Source organism: Mustela erminea, chromosome 3 (genome assembly GCF_009829155.1).
Source record: "Mustela erminea isolate mMusErm1 chromosome 3, mMusErm1.Pri, whole genome shotgun sequence".
Taxonomy (NCBI): Eukaryota; Metazoa; Chordata; class Mammalia; order Carnivora; family Mustelidae; genus Mustela; species Mustela erminea.
Genome location: NC_045616.1, coordinates 30847932 through 30865042, shown reverse-complemented (window position 1 = coordinate 30865042; position 17111 = coordinate 30847932). Strand labels below are relative to the sequence as shown.

General features: G+C 39.5%; 2 protein-coding genes across 7 annotated transcripts in view; one reads left to right on the top strand and one right to left on the bottom strand.

Annotated features, from left to right (window-relative positions):
• Positions 1-9483, top strand: part of DCP2 (decapping mRNA 2) — a 53998-nt gene extending 44515 nt beyond the window's left edge. The window contains exon 11 of one of the 2 annotated variants that reach the window (XM_032335537.1): positions 9341-9483. In XM_032335537.1, coding sequence (XP_032191428.1) covers positions 9341-9381 — 41 coding nt within the window. In that variant the 3' untranslated portion in view covers positions 9382-9483. Of the gene's footprint in view, positions 1-1917; positions 3268-9340 lie in introns of those variants that run through there. The other variant, XM_032335536.1, reaches the window with a different exon arrangement.
• Positions 9484-13708: 4225 nt separating this feature from the next.
• MCC (MCC regulator of WNT signaling pathway) overlaps positions 13709-17111 on the bottom strand; it is a 433623-nt gene continuing 430220 nt past the window's right edge. For 4 of the 5 annotated variants that reach the window (XM_032335533.1, XM_032335531.1, XM_032335532.1 and 1 more), the window contains exon 17: positions 15630-15810. In XM_032335533.1, the coding sequence (XP_032191424.1) occupies positions 15630-15810 (181 nt within the window). Of the gene's footprint in view, positions 15811-17111 lie in introns of all 5 variants that reach the window. The other variant, XM_032335530.1, reaches the window with a different exon arrangement.

Sequence of the window (17111 nt, the reverse complement as noted above, 5' to 3'; positions counted from 1 at the left end):
GGGAGTAGAACCCAAGTATTGTAAAGGTGAGGAGACCTCATTCTCACATACATATATGAGTACTAACTTCAGAAGGGCAACATTCCCCGCTTTTCAGGAGGCCTTGAGCAACTTTTTAAGCAGGTACTAGAGATAGCTTTTATTAATCAGTTATAAAGAGTAGGTTTGTGATGTGATTTGGAAAGTAATGGTGATGAATGTAGAAAGTTCTTCGGTAATAATTGATTTAATAGATGTCATTTGTAAGTATGGTAGACTTTTCTTACATGCTGTTTTGAATTGTGTGAAAGCCCTGTGCAGTAGATTTATTACATTTATTCACCATTATTACATTTATTACATTTATTCACCATTTAATTATTACATTTATTCACCATTTAAATTTAAGCCTTTCATGCAGAAAAGTCTGAAGAAATCAGAAGCATTATAATCATATTTTCTTGCAGTACTGCTTATAGTTTAAACAGGATAAATGCTATTTTAAAAGATGCTTTAAACCTATTTTGGAAAATTAAGGTTAACTATGAAGTCATAAGAACTGTCGGTCGTTTGGTATATATACATATGGGTTTAGAAGTCCCCTTAATAAGATTTTTCTGGCCATGTTGTCTGGTGGGGATATGATAGGCTGATAGTTTAATTAACATAAGCTCAGAAATCAGTTACTTTACAAAATCTTTAAAAAGCCCATATGTTCAGGAAGAAGGTATATTGTAACTTCATATACCTAGCTTAGTTGGGGATGGTATGGACATATAAAGTTTGTCTTAAAAAGGAAGTATAAAAAGATTTTTGTCTTGGGAAACCTCATTTGAGATTTTCTTTGCGCCTCAGCCTTCTTTTTTTTTTTTTTAAAGATTTTATTTATTTAGTGGAGAGAGAGAGTGTGTGCATGCGCAGGTTGGGGGAAGGACAGAGGGAAAGGGAGAAGCAGACTCCTTCCTTTGCAGGGAGCCCCATGTGGGACTCGATCCCAGGATCCTGAGATCATGACCTGGGCCAAGGGTAGATGCTTAACCAACTGATCCTCCCAGGTGCCCGTGCCTCAGCTTCTTGATGTCTGTTCCCGATCCATTTTCCTGGTTAGGTCTCCTCTACCTTTAAAACAAAAAACAAAAACAAACCCTGATAAATTGGGAGTTTTGTTGGACTGTGATTTTGAAAATTTGGATTTTTCCTTAGGTTAATATATTCCCTAAAGGTTAATATATTCCCTTAGGTTAATATATTCCCTTGGTAAGCTCCATCTTTATTTTTCTACAATTGGACTCTTTGTAAGTCTTAGATTACATTTGTAATCTTTACAGTGTTTGCCTTTTTCCCCCCTTCTTTTTACAGTGCTTATATTTTGATCTTTTTAGAAAGCTTCCTTTACGTTGGCACAGAAAACAAATATGGGAGGGGTGCCTGGGTGGCTCAGTGGGTTAAGCCGCTGCCTTCGGCTCAGGTCATGATCTCAGGGTCCTGGGATCGAGTCCCGCATCGGGCTCTGCTCAGCAGGGAGCCTGCTTCCCTCTCTCTCTCTCTCTACCTGCCTCTCCATCTACTTGTGATTTCTCTCTGTCAAATAAATAAATAAAATCTTTAAAAAAAAAAAAAAAACAAATATGGGAGTAGAAAAAAAAGTGTGCCCGTTTTTTGAAAGCATGTGAATATTAAGGGTCTTAAAGGCTGAGATTAAGATTTTGAATGGATGTGTGGAAATTGGCAATCCTAGATTAGAAAATCTGTTGAGCCCCATTTTAGGGAAGAGAAAGTATCTTGGTGGTTCTGCTTAGGTTAGATTTAGAGTGCGATGAGGAAAAATATATATTGTACGTGCATTCCTTTATAACAAAAGGTGGGTAGGGGCAGTATTTGAGTTCTTACTAAGTTATTGAGTTTGTTTGTTTGTTTGTTTGTTTGTTTATTAAACAGATGCTGTATATGACTTGCCTTGCTCCGGTGAAGACCAGTTGCTAGAACATGCCGAGGGACAGTCTGTGGCGTGTAATGGTCATTGCAAGTTCCCCTTTTCATCCAGAGCCTTTTTGAGTTTTAAGTTTGACCATAATGCTATAATGAAAATCTTGGACCTTTGATAGCAGCAGCTGTATTGTGGAAGTCCCAGGATCAGAAACCTGTTGCATTTGAGTGGGTGTCTCTTTGAGCCTTACCTTTCTCAGGTGTTTTAAAGAAATGCAGGGAGGCAATGATGTTTCTGAAGATAACGTTCTCTGCAGAAGAGAGAGTAGAAAGAAACATGAGTTTGCACTGTAAATGCAGTTATAACCTTTTATACAGATATACCTTTTCAGTGTTTGGCTAACGAATTTAAGTTGCTTTTTATGAGAGCATTTTTTTTCTGTGTGATTGTGGTTTTTATTTCATGTTCTGGTCAAAAAATAGTGCTTGAGTCATCATCAGGTAGCCAAGTTAAAGGGAATGCTTCATCTAGCCACGACAGTGATTGCAACAAGAGTTTCCTTATGTTGACATTTTTAAAAGAAATTAGAATGCACAAATATTAAATGAATGCAAGAGCTAAAATTGTCACAGAAGTCAAGATGGCAGGTCGTCTGCTTTGGTGGTATTTTGCGCATTTCTCTGCCTCTAATCACTTAGGTTCTCTAATCCTCTTGTGCTGGGAGATTTGTTGAAAGGTTTTATTTAGAGCCAGCATCTACTATGTAATGTTCATGTTAAAATTGAGCACAGCACTTCATTACAGGGCAAAGTCCTCAGCCCGGAGGGGGATTGAGTTGGTTGGGTAGGGAGTGGATACTCTGACTGGGAGTTGAGAGCCTTGTGCAGTCAGCGAACCCGGGAGAGAGGAGCGGGGAGCCTTGAGGTGGGGATCCAGCAACTGCTTTGGTGGCAACTGCTTTGGTTTTGTCTTCACTGTCCTGCCGCCAGTTCTTCAGTATTGTACAATGGTTTTGTTCCTGTGAAAATTTATTCTCTATTACAATTGTGTAAATATGAATGGAATGAATACTGACATTATTAGGTTTTACTTTGCATCTCGGTGTTGATCTCTGGAAACTAATGTTGTATTAGGTTCCAGTTTGCGGTAGTAGCAGAAACTGACAAGCCTTTAGGAGCATGCTGAAGCCCCTTGATGATGGAGTGAGAAGGGAAGGGGTATGCGGTTCACCCAGGTACAAATAAAGCATTTTACTCGCGGATGATCAGAACAAGAAGGTAACATACGTAACTCCTTCTAGGACTGTATTTTGCTCCTTCAGGCTTCTTTTTAAATAAAGATGGCAATGGCCATTTTAAGAATTTCAGCTCTAATTGAGGACAATCACCAGGACTTTAAGGGGGCTTTAGTATTTGGACTGCTTCTGACCTCGTTGAAGGTATTTCTTTTGGCAGGGGGTGATGTGTGAGCATATGTGTGCGTGTGCATCTGCCATGTGGGTTTTAAAAATCTTTTTTTACATGTGGTATCCACAGAATATATCTCTGCTTGTAAATTTTATTGTAGAAGTCTTTATTCTGTATAGATAGCCTATTTAATAGGGGTTCTATTTGACCCAGTGGGACTTTCAGAAGAAGTACTATTGTAAGGAATTCACTTGGTATTTCTTTGCTTTAGCTTTTAAATGGCTTGATTTTTAAAGGAGAAATTCTATTTATTAATAAAAGTGTCACCCTCTTGGTGCTAAGCAGGAGAATTCATGATTATAGCAGTATGTTTAAAATTAGGTTATCCATAATCCTGCATCTTTTAATGTGACAAACTTGTGAATCCTTCTGTGACCTTTTTTAAAATGCATTGTAGGATTGATTTTGGAAGCTCTTACTGTTCTTTCCAGAAATACAGCTGCTTTGCTTGGGTCTCCTTGAGCCATATTTGTAGTTGGTCTCAGCATTCCAGATTTCTATTAAATTGTTAAGGGAGTGAAAACTTAGTTTGCCTAGCAGGTAAATCATTATCACTCATTTAATGTCATCTGGCATACATAATTTTTAGTGATTTCGTGTGTGTGTGTGGTGTTGTTGTTGTTGTTTTTGAATATTTTGGTCAGTCTTTCTTGTGCCTCGAGTTGGGTTTTTCAGCTCTTATTACAAAAGCAAAAGAGATTAGAGTTAGTTACCAGAAGTATGTGTCTTCTAAAGGTGTTGACCCTTTTCAAGAACCAACAGATTATCTCTTTTCAATTACAGCAGTTTAACTATGGTTAAATGTTACTGCTGTTGTGCTGCTTCATATAATGCACTGTGGAACAAAATAAAGGTATTGTTGAGATGGGATTTGGGTAACTTGAGGCTTTTAGCTCTCTTGACAGTTTGAGGTAAAAAATGATGTGAGTTAAAGTTGAGGTAAAAAATGATGTGAGTTAAAGTTTATGTGTGTGATGTGACTTAACTATGCAGAAAATATGTATGTTGGATGTACCTGTTTTATGTACATCTGCTATACTTATACCCTTGAACCTGTGTATTAGTTTCTCAGTGTTCAGGTTACCTTGAGAATGCCATGCTTAGCACAGAACTGGATTTCTCCTTTGAGAATTTTAGCATGGTTTGAAGAAATCAAGTGATAAAGGAGTGTGCTGAATATGCAATAATTTACTTCTGTGTGCTGCATTTTAAAAAGCTAGATGAGAAGAGTAGTTGTGTTGGCTTCATTGTGTTTTAATGTCTTTGAGAGAAAAATAGTTCTTTGAATCCACTTTTTAAATGTTCTTATGTTCTAGCCTTACATTTTCCAAGGTTCAGTGCACTGTGAATCTTTCATTTTTTAAAATTTTGTAGGTGCTTTTATGTATAACTGTAATGATTTGTAAGATGTTAAATGAATTTTTTTGTACTTAACCATTGTTATCCAAAAGATAGGGGTTATAGTTTACATGCTTTCACAAATTTTTGTTAAGAAATAGCAAATGAATGGTTTTAGGATTTCAACCGGTGACACTCTTCCCGAGACATAAACTGAATAGAAACCTTAGCACAGGTGAAGTTTGAAGAGGTTTGAAACTTGAGTTGGATTTTCATGTTAATACATAAAAGCAAGTCTCCTAAGCTGCCAAGGGATTTGTGGTCACTGCTTGCTGCTTTGAGCTTTGGATATTCTTATTTTTCTATTAAATATCAATTAGTAAGTACAGATAAGGAAGATATAGCAAAACATAATTTTATGCTATAAGATTGGGTTGGTACTTAGTCTTTTCTGGCTTTAGTAGTTTGTGTGTAATATCAAAAAACTCAAATCTAAGTAAATGGCATCCTTCCGCAGGGATTAAATTTAAATTTTATTATAAAGCTCAACATACTATGGTTGTCTTTAGGAAAGTTCAGGTCTAAGGGCATGTGTACATTAGAAACATTTCATTACCTAATTCCCTCTTTTTGTTTGTTTGTTTCCAGCAGCTAACTTGAACAGTAAAGAGCAAAAAGTCAGTATAAAAATTAGACTGTTTGCCAAGTTACTTTTCTTACGATGATAATGTCTCTTGGCTTTTTATCTTTATTTTTGTACCAGTACCTCTCTCTGCCTGTTGAGATTTTTTTATTGACATCCATTGTGTCTTTGTTCTCTGAGGCAGTGTTTTCTTTGCATATTAATCATAGTTACAAGGTCAGATTCATTAACATATTTATGATTGAAGAAAAGTAAGTCACTTAGTGATTTTGACTCAGATTATATTCTGGCAGTAGGGAAGGGGCTCATATGTATTGCAACTTTAGATGAATGATAAGCTAGACAAAGTCTTACTTTGTCTGAAGATATCAAAATATCCTTTACCTTTAAGTACCTGTTTCTGGGTAAACAGGTTTAGTAAAACAACAATTTTGTTAGACCTTATTTCTGATAGCTTGGTAAAGCCTAGCTAGAGTTCCTCATTTTATATTCTGTCCTAAGACTTTAAAGTGTATTTGTATAGTTACGGAGAACTCTAAAAATGAGATTATGATGGCATCAGCATCTTTTTCTTCCTAGAGTTAAGTTGCTCTTGAAGTTTATACTTGTGTGTCCTGAAGACGGCAGATTGCAAATAGGCAATAAAGGCTCTGTTCCATGCTTTCAAAATAAAGCTCTGGATTGCAGTTTCAAAATATAAGATAGATGGTTATTATAGAACAAAAGTGCCCTGAAGGAAGGCGATAGCTGTAGTTGCTGGGCAAAGAGTATAAGGAAGAAATTTTAGAAGATAATCCAGTTCTTGAGTGCTCTCTGTTGTATTAGGCTAGAAGCGTGATCATTGCCTAGGCCAAGCAGTGTCTAATATGTATGGCTATGACCAAGTGTTTTCTAGCTCTGGATAAAGTTGGCCTTATTTTTTTTACGGTTGCCAAGCAATCCAGTAAATCTAAAGCAATTTTTCTCACTTTGAAGATCGGTATTTTGAGCCTGGTCCTTCCTGTTTCGATAATTTACAGCTCCAACCACACTGAAGTGCTGTACTTCTTCCAGGAGTGTGCGAGCACGGCCGGCCATGGTCAGGCGTGTGACATAGCCACTTCATGATGTAGCTATACATTCGTCCTGAATGGTGATCCATTCCTTCCCATGTAGTTCTCTTACGACATACTGCATGTACTATTCAAGCAGTAGTGTAAAGCTAGGGAAGAGCATAAATCTACCTCTCATACATGGGAGTGGACTTGAAGGGCTAGCTTCCACCAGCTTTAGTTGCTCTGATTTTAATGTAAAGTACAAAGAAATTAAATTGGAAAAACTATGGTAAAATAGGGAAGTTTTATTTTGAGAGATGTTTGTAATTGAATCTTTAATCTGGGTCCCCAGGTTAATGAAATCACTAGTAAAGAGATTGCATTTGTCTTGTGTCTTCTGTGGTTAGCAGAGGGGATGGTCTAGCGACGGTTGTGGCTCGAAAGCACAATCTGAAAAGAAACATGACAGAATGCTTGTGTCAGCTGTGTAGTACTGGCTAGCGGTGCTTGGGGGAAAGGGATTAGATGCAGAAATCAATTGCCTTGTTTCGAAACTTTGGCCCACATGGATGCTCCTCTTGGTAGACTTCTTTAGTACTTTAGTCCGATGGAAGAATAAGGCCTTGCACATATACATGTGCTGCTTTTTTGGTGGGAGGGCTCTTACAGGGGTTTGGGTGTCGTTTTGGTTATTGATTTCCGAAGCCAGAAAGAGGCCATGGAGTCCCCACCACCACCCCACACTTTGTATCTTGTCCCTTCTATAGAAGGTTAGTTTGTGCTACATCCTTACGGTAAATCTGCTGCTGTGGGAATTTTATGCAGTGAACATATCGTGCCCTTGGGCCACAGGTGGAGGGGAAGGTTATGGACACTACTGCTGTTTTGGGTCTCAGTGCATTGTAGCTGTCACATTGGGAACAAAGAAAACTGTGGTTCTAGGGTGAAATGGGCAGTATTCTGCTAGTCCTGGAGAGGTCTTAGTTAACAGTCTTAGGTTGTGGACTTTCTGAGGTATGTAACATTTTAATTCACTCTGCTTTGCATTCATTGACTGAGGTTCTGAAGCAGTCTCTAGCTACAAACTATGGTGTGAAGCATTTGGGGCACAAATCTATATTGTTAGTTATTTCTCAAGCTTTATGGGATTAGCTAGTTCTTAGTAAAATATCTCAGTTTATCTTATTCTTTTGTGAATCAGCTATGGATGGCAACAAATGAAAGCAAAAGTTCTCAACTGATTGCAGTTTAGCAAGGTAGTAACTATTCCTTAGTAATTCAGTTAGATGTTAATACTTCCTGCAGTGAATGAGTAGCAGGGGACTTGCTCTCTTCATGTCCTGTACATAAAATGTGCACTGATAGAAAAGCACAAAAGACATATCTACAAGAGTTTCTTTGTGCATTTCACTACTGTCCCAGGGCTCTGCTGACTCTGTTCATTTTAGGTTTGCATTTGGATGCTATACAGGTACCTTTTAATTTCAAATATAAGTGTCTGAAAAACTGAGTCCTTAATTTTACTTTTTTGCTCCTATTTCATTTCAAAGTTAGGATGGGAGACAGCTGACTGACTTTCCATTTTCTTATAAGCGTTTCCTTCAGTAACTGGGAAGGAAAATAAAACCATGAACTATTTTGTACATATGTTTGTGTATATAACACACACATGATGTATATACACACACACATATATATATTTTCTTATGGTTGTGTTTGAAGTTTATTAGCTTAATACCTTATAAAAAAATCATCTTTGGTAATTGACACATACAATTCAGATGTAAAGGTTTACCTGTTGGCTTTAACAAAAACTTTTAACAGTCTTACTTCAGAATAAAATGATTAGTCAAATGGAATTATAGTTCATGTATTAACAAGTGAAATCCTATATAAAATTATCTTTTATGCAGGTTAGTTTGGATGGGAAAGGGAATAAGAATTTTTTTTTTAAATCTACTCCTCCCAAAACAAGGGTTTGAAGTGTCTTTTATGCTGCAGAGACTAGGTAATATTCAAGGAAGGTGTGTAGTCTTAAAATAGTTTTCTTGGGAGAAGGTTTTAGTCTGAAGAAGGTGAAGATATTTATGCTGAGTCATGTTAAATTTCATGTGGGACCTACGAAAGCTGGTTGGAAAAAATTGAAATGGTTTCACTAAATATGTTGCACAAACTGGACTTGAGAGTAAGTGTGGTAACTAGATTCGTAAACTCTTCAGTGATTATTTTTATCTTATATGAAAATAATCTAACATTTAATTTTTGCCTTAACTGTCACAGCGTTTTATGACTTTACCTTCTAGGGCATTTTAATGTTTGAAAAAAGACTGTAAGTAAACCATTAAGAGTAACTCTGTCTGTGGTGGTAATGATGTTCCTGGTGCTTGTTTTGGTTAATTGTCAAACAGCAGAAAAGAAACCCCAGAGTACTTGTGGGCTTTACCTTGTTATACAAATTGATACCTTTTGATTGGATTTATTGTGTTTCTGAATTATTACATTCTGGCTAACCAGTAGCTTTGTCTCTTTCCCTCAGTGTTAATCAAAGGATGAGGACTGATTCTTACTTATATTGGGTGTGACTATCATAAATTAAGAATTCCCAGTGAGTTTAAATGTTTGCAGGATTATTGTATTTCCAGAGTTGATTAGCAGTGCCAGCTGTACTCTCCCCTGAGAAAATGAACAGTTATTATGCTTTTTTGAAAGCTTTTTGATGTAGTAACACAGTTTAGAAATTAAAAACCTTTTATCTTGCAGAATACAATTTGAGAGAATGAAGGTTTCCTTTTGTATTTTAAAACATTTTTACAGTTGATTGTTCAGATATTGGCTTTCTGTAAAAATATTGTGTTAAATTTAGACTGTAGTGCAATATCAATAAATTTTGCTGCTTGGACAGTTTTAATTACTACCTTAACCTGGTTTCTGCTACTGTTACTTGTTATCATAGGTTCCAGCTTATTCACATTTTGTCTGTCTTTGGACCAATAAAATATGACAAGTATGAGATAAAGGCATATTTATATGATGGGAAGAACTATTAAAAGATTGTCTCTGCAAAAGTGAAAATAAAGAACTGGTATGTATTCTCCATCTTAAACACTTAACAGTTTGGTTATTGCTTTAAAGCAAAATTGGGGGGCGCCTGGGTGGCTCAGTCATTAAGCATCTACCTTTGGCTTAGATCATGATCCCAGGGTTTTGGGATCGAGTCCTGCATCAGGTTCCCTGCTCAGTGAGCCTGCTTCTCCCGCTCTCTGCCTGTTGTTCCCCCTGTTGGTTTTTGTCAAATTTTAAAAATCTTAATTAAGGGGCGCCTGGGTGGCTCAGTGGGTTAAAGCCTCTGCCTTCAGCTCAGGTCATGATCTCAGGGTCCTGGGATGGAGCTCCACATCGGGTTCTCTGCTCAGTGGTTTCCTCTCTCTTCCTCCTCTCTCTCTGCTTACTTGTGATCTGTCAAATAAATAAAATCTTTTAAAAAAAAATTAATTAAGATAATACATACATAGATATATGTATTATATAAAGCAAAATTGGTTAGATACCTACAGTCCAGTAATTCTTAAACAGTTGTTCCAAATAGAATACTTAACAGTCTTTGGATCATGGGAGAAATACATTCTTCTCCACTACAAGCCTCAGCTATATGATAAAATTTTAAGAGGGGGGGACCAAGGTATTACACTTTGCTTTCATACTGAGAGCTGACCACATTGCAGGAAAACATGTTCCTCTAAGACATGTTGCAAAGCTTCTTGCCATCTTTCTTGTCATCATGTGTAACTTCCTTGCACTTAAAATTCTTGATTATATTGTTTCCCTCATTTTTAAAAATGAAAAAAATTTTTCAATGGATAACTTCCCATTCGTACCACCTTTTAAAAGGCAGCCAAATAGAAATTGGTGATGAATGAAGGTTCTTTGGCTGTTTGGAACTAATGTAGTGTCTTCTGGTCCCCAGCTTTGACTAGGGCTTTCAGTTTAATGTGAAGCAGCATGGGTTTGACATTTACATGTATTGCAGGAGGACAGTCTTACTAACCTTTAATGAACACAGTTAAAGTACATCATGGAATTAGAAATATTTATTCAGAATATAAGAATGTTTGTAAAATATTATAAATGTCTCTGTATAAATAAATGGAGTTTTTTTTAAACAATTCTATATCAAATAACACAAAGTAGCTATTTTACAGCAGCTAAAACTAAAGGCATCTGGAAACATGTAAAGCATACAAGTGAAGAATCTGAAAAATTACAAGGTATAGTACAGTGTTAAGGGGCAACTTTAAAATGAGACTTTCAGTACAAACAGTAGGACAATACTGACAAATGCAAACTTAGTCACATGTGCTTTAATAACTGACAGTACATTCAAGCAGGTTCTTCTAATTCAAGTGGTTTAAAAGGAGCACATTTTCAAATAATAGGAAACTTAAATCTCATGCAAAGTAAGTCTTGATAATATATCTAGAAACTGATTACAAATAGAAAAGTGAACATGTGTCATTATCTTTGCATTAGGGTCAAACAAAAGCAGATTCTTAGGGGCTCATTCACTTGGCAGTCATGACACTAGCACTCTTCAGTGAACTGAGTTCTACAAACAGAACATTTTCCACATGGATTTGATTTGCAGAAAGTGCAAAAGTGAAATGTACGGTAAGAGCTAACTAAAAGCAGGTCATCAGTGTGAATGTGGGGGGGAGTTTTGTATATAGCTTGCTTCTTCATTCTGCTGAGCTGGTATTTCAGATGATCAGTAGATGCGTGATTTGTAGCAACAGAAAAATTTTGACTACGGAAAAATCCAGCACTGTCTGTCATTCAAGGATCTAGTTATTCAATAGCGGTTGCTATTACGGGCAGAATGAGTTCTTGTCTGGGTCACATGCAAGAGCTCACTCAGGTGCAGTGTGATATAGAATGTATCCAATACAACTCTTAATAAAAAATGCCACCATTGCATGTGAAATGTTTTATCTTTATGCAGGGACATTTGCTTTTCAGCTTGTACCCTTTCCCACTGGTTTCTATTTGACAGCTATCGAATGCTCAGTGATGAACTGGTGGCAGCAGCCAGCATTACGTTGGTAGCTCTGGGTCCAGTTCTAAAAAGACAATGCTTGGCAGCCCAAGACCTGTGTCTGTTAGTGAATCACATGTGATTAGTTAGAAAGTCATTTTAGGTGCGTGAAACGGGGAACTTTGGAAGGCCACAGATTCGTAGCCAACTTCAGTCTGGCCTACGTAAACACAAGGTTTCAATGAGCAAGAACAGGATTTGGATAAACTTCGTGAGAAATAGGTGTGTAGCAAGTAGAGTTTGTATCATTTCTTGTCAAATAGGCCATTCCACAAAGATAAAATAGAAAAATATTTGCTATGTGATTTTTTTTTTTTTAATACTCTTGTTCTACAAAGCCATCACTTAATGCAGAAAAAAAATCTCAAAAACGTTACTTATCTTCCCTTCCCTCCCAGAAAACCTTGGCAACCCTGTGGCTGCACCCTAACTCAATTCAATGCAGAAATTTCACTCATCAGAAAATTCTCTCCCTTTCGGCCTCCAAAAATGTTCTCTCTCTCGGCTGCATCTAGAAATACAGGTACAGCTGTAACCTTTACATGATCTTTTCGCTTTACATAGTTTCATGGATGACACATAACTTCCAGTTAGGCGTTTGCAAATGACTTAAAAGTTTTAGGGATCCTTTGGGTGTTTTCTGTAGTCTGAATGTCTTTCTCACTAAAAATATGAGCATGACACTCCAAACTCTTGAGAGCTTTAAGACAATTGAAAGAGCTTAAAAATAATTGCAGGATAATGTTAGCAGGCTGTAGGAACACCTTTGGAAGGGAATAGGCAGGTATAGAGGTTCCTAACTCATGCCAGTGGCATATTCCAGTCCAGATGAGGTAAAACTAGGGGGGTGTGTTTTTTCTTCTAAAAAAATGTAATTGGTATGGAGGTAGGAACAAGGAGATTTTCATATAGTTTTAAGTTTTTCTTAGGAACAGTAAAATCATAGCGGCTCTAATTTGGACTGCCTTCCTAGAGTAGTGAGAACTTCTAATTTGAAGTTCTCTGAGATCCCTGTGAAAGTATTGCTGCAGGAAGAAAAGTATTGCTCAGAGGAAGACAGGAACAAATGCAAGCATCTTGAAGGAGATAGTAAGCCATTCTCTTTAACTGGCACTTAAGTTTTTATTAACCTAACATTCCAGCTTCAGGCAGCTTGGATAGTAACTTCAGAAAGCTGATCTGCTCGTAGATGAGCATGAATCTGAAACAGTTAGTTACCTGCACTGGCAATGATGAAATGTCTAGGATACCTCTGGGGCTGGAGCAGGAGAGGAAAGAAGGGCATGATAAATCTCAGCTGTCTGATCACTTAAGATACTTAATCATCAATAACTTTCGAGCTTAGTCTCCAAGAGGAGTCTTAACCACCTGCGAATCCACAGCAGCTTTGGCAGCTGGTGCAGATGGGCTTTGGCAGAACATCACATCTGCTGGCAGGTCCACACGTAGATGCCACTCCAGTGGGATGGAAGTCTGTTTTGCCTGTGGTTTTTACCTTAATTCAGCAGTGGGAAATACATTCCAGGGGAACTGTGAAAGGGATCCTTTCTTCCCATGCCTTTTTGGCTAAGAACCAAAGATGGGACAGAGAAGGTGACTGCCTGAAAGGGGTAACCATTGAGGGAAGTGGAAAACAAAAACCTGGAAGTCTGAAGACTTTTCACCTCATACAAGTTAAATCTGTATCATTGTTTACTTTTGATGGAGAGATTAATATAAACCAGCTACTGTTTAGAAAGAGAAACTCAAGTTATTAAAAAACAAAAATTCAGGTACCTGCAATTATTTAATCAATGTGGTTTTACGTTTAGCATAAATGAATGCCTCTTGGTTCACCTTCAGCAAGGATCTTCTCTTAGGGAGCATTTGAAAAATACAAGGAAAGGAAATCAACTATTTAATTACCTTTTTTTTTTTATTATTCCACACATTTATAAAAAGTAACAGTTTTTCTGGGTAAAGAGTTTTCACCCAATCACCACATATTTAAAAGTATTATGTTGAAGTATAAATTTGAAAGGAGGCCAGGTAGGGTCAGTAGGGTCAGTAATACTTGGGCTTATAATGGAGGAGAGGAGACCTCTTGGGTCTGGAAGAGTTACATGACCCTAAAAAGGGTGAGTTTTCTTTGAACTTGGACCAAGAATGGTAGACCGAAGTCAGCAGATAGGATTATATTCCTGTGTCAGCTATACTTTTCAGGGTTGGTGAAGATGAAAGCTGTCTGTTTTGAATGTTCGGTCTCAAATATTTCCCCTTGGCAAAATGGAAAAATGGGGAAAACCAGTATTTTGTCTTTTACCACCCCCTCCCCATATAACTTGAGTCACATTTTCCTTAGGACAAAATGAAACTTTATCCAAAGAGTAAAAATCGATTTAAAAAAAAAAATCACAAGAACCAACCTTGACTAAATTGGTAGATTCATAACAGAATCAGGAGCCAGTGGGCACTTTCACAGTGATCAAAGCAGCCAAAAGCTGGTCCTTCCAGACTGGTAACAGTTTTTTTGGTTTTTGGTGGTGGTTTTGGGAAAGCCTTACTGTGGGCCTAAGAAAGAAGGGTGGTTGCTTTTGGGCTGGAATTCTCTGCCCTCCAAGGTGGTGGCTGGAGTGGCTTCTCCATTGCAAAGAAGGCTAAGGAACTTATATCAGGTTGTCTGAAAACAGATCTTCAGCTCATGGACATTGGGACTCTGATGGGGTGACCTGTTCATAAACAAAACTTTGTGAACTCTGGCATTGGGATAGAATTCTTGGGGGGCTTCGGGTGGATCTTCCAGTACTACAGAGTGAAATGCAAGTGGTCCTTCAGAATATATCCGTGTGGGGTAACTAAGAAGACTTGAAAGATAGGAGATGGAATAATGAGTATAAGATGGAGGCCTTCCTGAAAGAATTCAGGCACTTTGGTCCTGGCCCAGCCTTGTCAGCATTTTACTTAAATTTTAACCTGTTTAAGTACCGTATACTAACCACCACTTTGGCGGGGGGTGGGGGGGGCGATGCGGGCAAAAGGAGGCCTTGATGACCATTCCTTCACCCCCTGCCCTTCGTAACAGCAGGAGTGAAGTCTTGAACTGGTGGTTCAGTAGCCGCCTCTTAAATAGGTGGGGTGGGATCAACCGCCAAACATTCTGCTCGGTGTCCTGCCTCTTGCCCTGGGAGAAGAACAGAGGCAGGTCCAGAGCTCCGTACATATCAGGTGGATGAATTTTGATGGATGTGGAATAGCAGTTATGTGGTGCCCTCGAGGGGTGGGGAGCAGAAGTACTAACAGTGCTCCTCTGCTCCTGAAGCAGCTCCTGATAAAAGTTTAGTTCCACTCTGTCTCAACAGGACCGTCTCAGCTCTAAGTCTTGGCTTTAATAAGACTCCACTGGGAGGGAAAATCCCACATTCAGAAGGAAGTGCCCTTCCCAGCCCTACCTCCACAGTGAGAGGTAAAAGGAGTGCTCATTCTCCCAAACAGAATTGTTCAGGTAGAAGCCCTGGGCTTGCTCTACCTATAATTTCAGATGTACCTGGGACCCTAAGCCCTGTGTACCCTCCCCTGTAATCTACCTCTTCGAGCACCTCTGAGTGACAGCCTGTGTCTCAGAGCTGGTACGTGGGTCTCGAAAACCAAAGCCTGGTGCAGTAAGCAAATCAGCAGTTTGAGAGGCTGAAGATAACCCCTCCACACTCCCACATGTGTCAGTGTTTATCCCTGAAGTAGAAAGAAAGGAGAAACTGGGGATGACAGAGGGCCGGTCACTACCAAAAAGAAAAGAAAAGAATGGACGATCCAAAACAAATGAATGCCCAGGGTACCACCGAGGCACAACCTCCAGAAAGCGAACAGGTGGGAGGGAGAGTGCCCGCGCTGGAAGCAGAAGCAAGGCCTACTGCGCATGGCGCACAGCAGCTATGTACACGCTGTCCCTGGGCCGAGAAAGGGAGGAGCGGGATCCTCCGGCTAGAGTCTGCACGGTGTCACCAGGCCATTCGTCCCCGGAGCAGAGTCCATGGTACTCCATTGTGCAGGTGCTCACCCACCTGCCAGCCTTCCCTTCCGTCCCTCTCCCACCAGGTGCTCTGTCTCCCAGGGCCCTTCTCTCCCCTGCGACCTGCTCCAGTTGAGCTTCCACAGAGCTTTGGAGCCCAAGTGCCGATTAAAGTGAAGTCTCGTTGGTGTGTGGCCTTGAGTTCTCCTCCTCCAGCAGAGCTATTCTTTGCTTGAGCATCCTCACTTGGGTCTCATGTCTCTCCACCATGGCCATCATCTGAGACTCCAGCTTCTTCAGTTTGTTCTGATGCTTCTTCTTGGCTTTTTCATAGGCAGCCACCAGGTTGCTGTGTGGGGAGCAGGGAAAGAGAGGAAACAGACAGTCATTGGATTAGTGTGGAGACACCTGTCCTGTCCACTGGGTGACTGGCTCTGGAGAGGTCCTTCAGCCTCTATAAAGGAGTGGGAAATCAACTGTTCAACACTCACGGCCATTCACCTGTTACTGGCTGAACTACAGTTCTTTCCCTGCTAGAGGCTTGTCCCTCATCTTTAGGAAGGGTGTAAACCAACAACCCAGACTAGTTGTGACTAAACTAAACTTCCCAAAATAGGTAAGATAGAAAAGGCATCTAAATTCAAGAAATTTGTCATTTAAATACAAGTGGGGGGATGGGAGGGGTGGCTCAATTTAAGCATCTGCCTTCGGCTCAGGTCATGATCCTGGGGAGCCTGCTTCTCTCTCTCCCTCTGTCTTTCCCTGCTTGTTCTCTGACCAAAAAAAAAAAAAAAAAGAAGAAGAAGAAAAAAAAACCTTTTAAAAATAAATAAGTACTAGTAATTAGTCTGTCATTCCGGGGCTCCCTGCAACAGATGGTCCAGTGTTAAGTTACCAGGAGTGTTCTTCAAGTCCTGCAGTCTAAGTGACCCCACCTAGGAGGAGAGAGAGAGGCCCTGATGATTTCACACTTTAGGCTGGTGGGATTCCGGACCCAAGGCCATCAACTGGTGCTGCCAGACAGAGCATGAGCCTCTCTGAGCCATCTCCCTGAGAGCCTGGTGGGGAGAGAGCAGGGGGTAAAGCCCAGGACAGGGTAAGTCCTCATACCTGCTCTGGTCCAAAATAGCCCAGTCCCCTCCTGAGACCAACTCCATGGGATTTCCCAAACTCTCTCAGGAGAGCGGCCTTGGATACCCTGTACCTCAGGTCCGCATGCAGCTTGGTGTTCTGATTTATTTCACAGTATACATGCCTGTGGAAGGGGAGGTGCGACACCAGCTGCCTTCTAACCCAGACATGAAAGAGGTTTGCAGATTGTAAAAATTGCTACTTTTCTGTCTTTTTGGAAAACAGTTTTTTAAATAAATGCCAATGGTATTGCATATGACCAATTTATTATTTTTTTGGAAAAAAAATTGTCTCAGTTTTAGTTTTTTTTTTTCTTTAAGATTTTATTTATTTATCAGAGAGAGAGAGGGGGAGAGAGCAAGCACAGGCAGACAGAATGGCAGGCAGAGGCAGAGGGAGAAGCAGGCTCCCTACTGAGCAAGGAGCCCGATGTGGGACTCGATCCCAGGACGCTGGGATCATGACCTGAGCCGAAGGCAGCTGCTTAACCAACTGAGCCACCCAGGCGTCCCTCAGTTT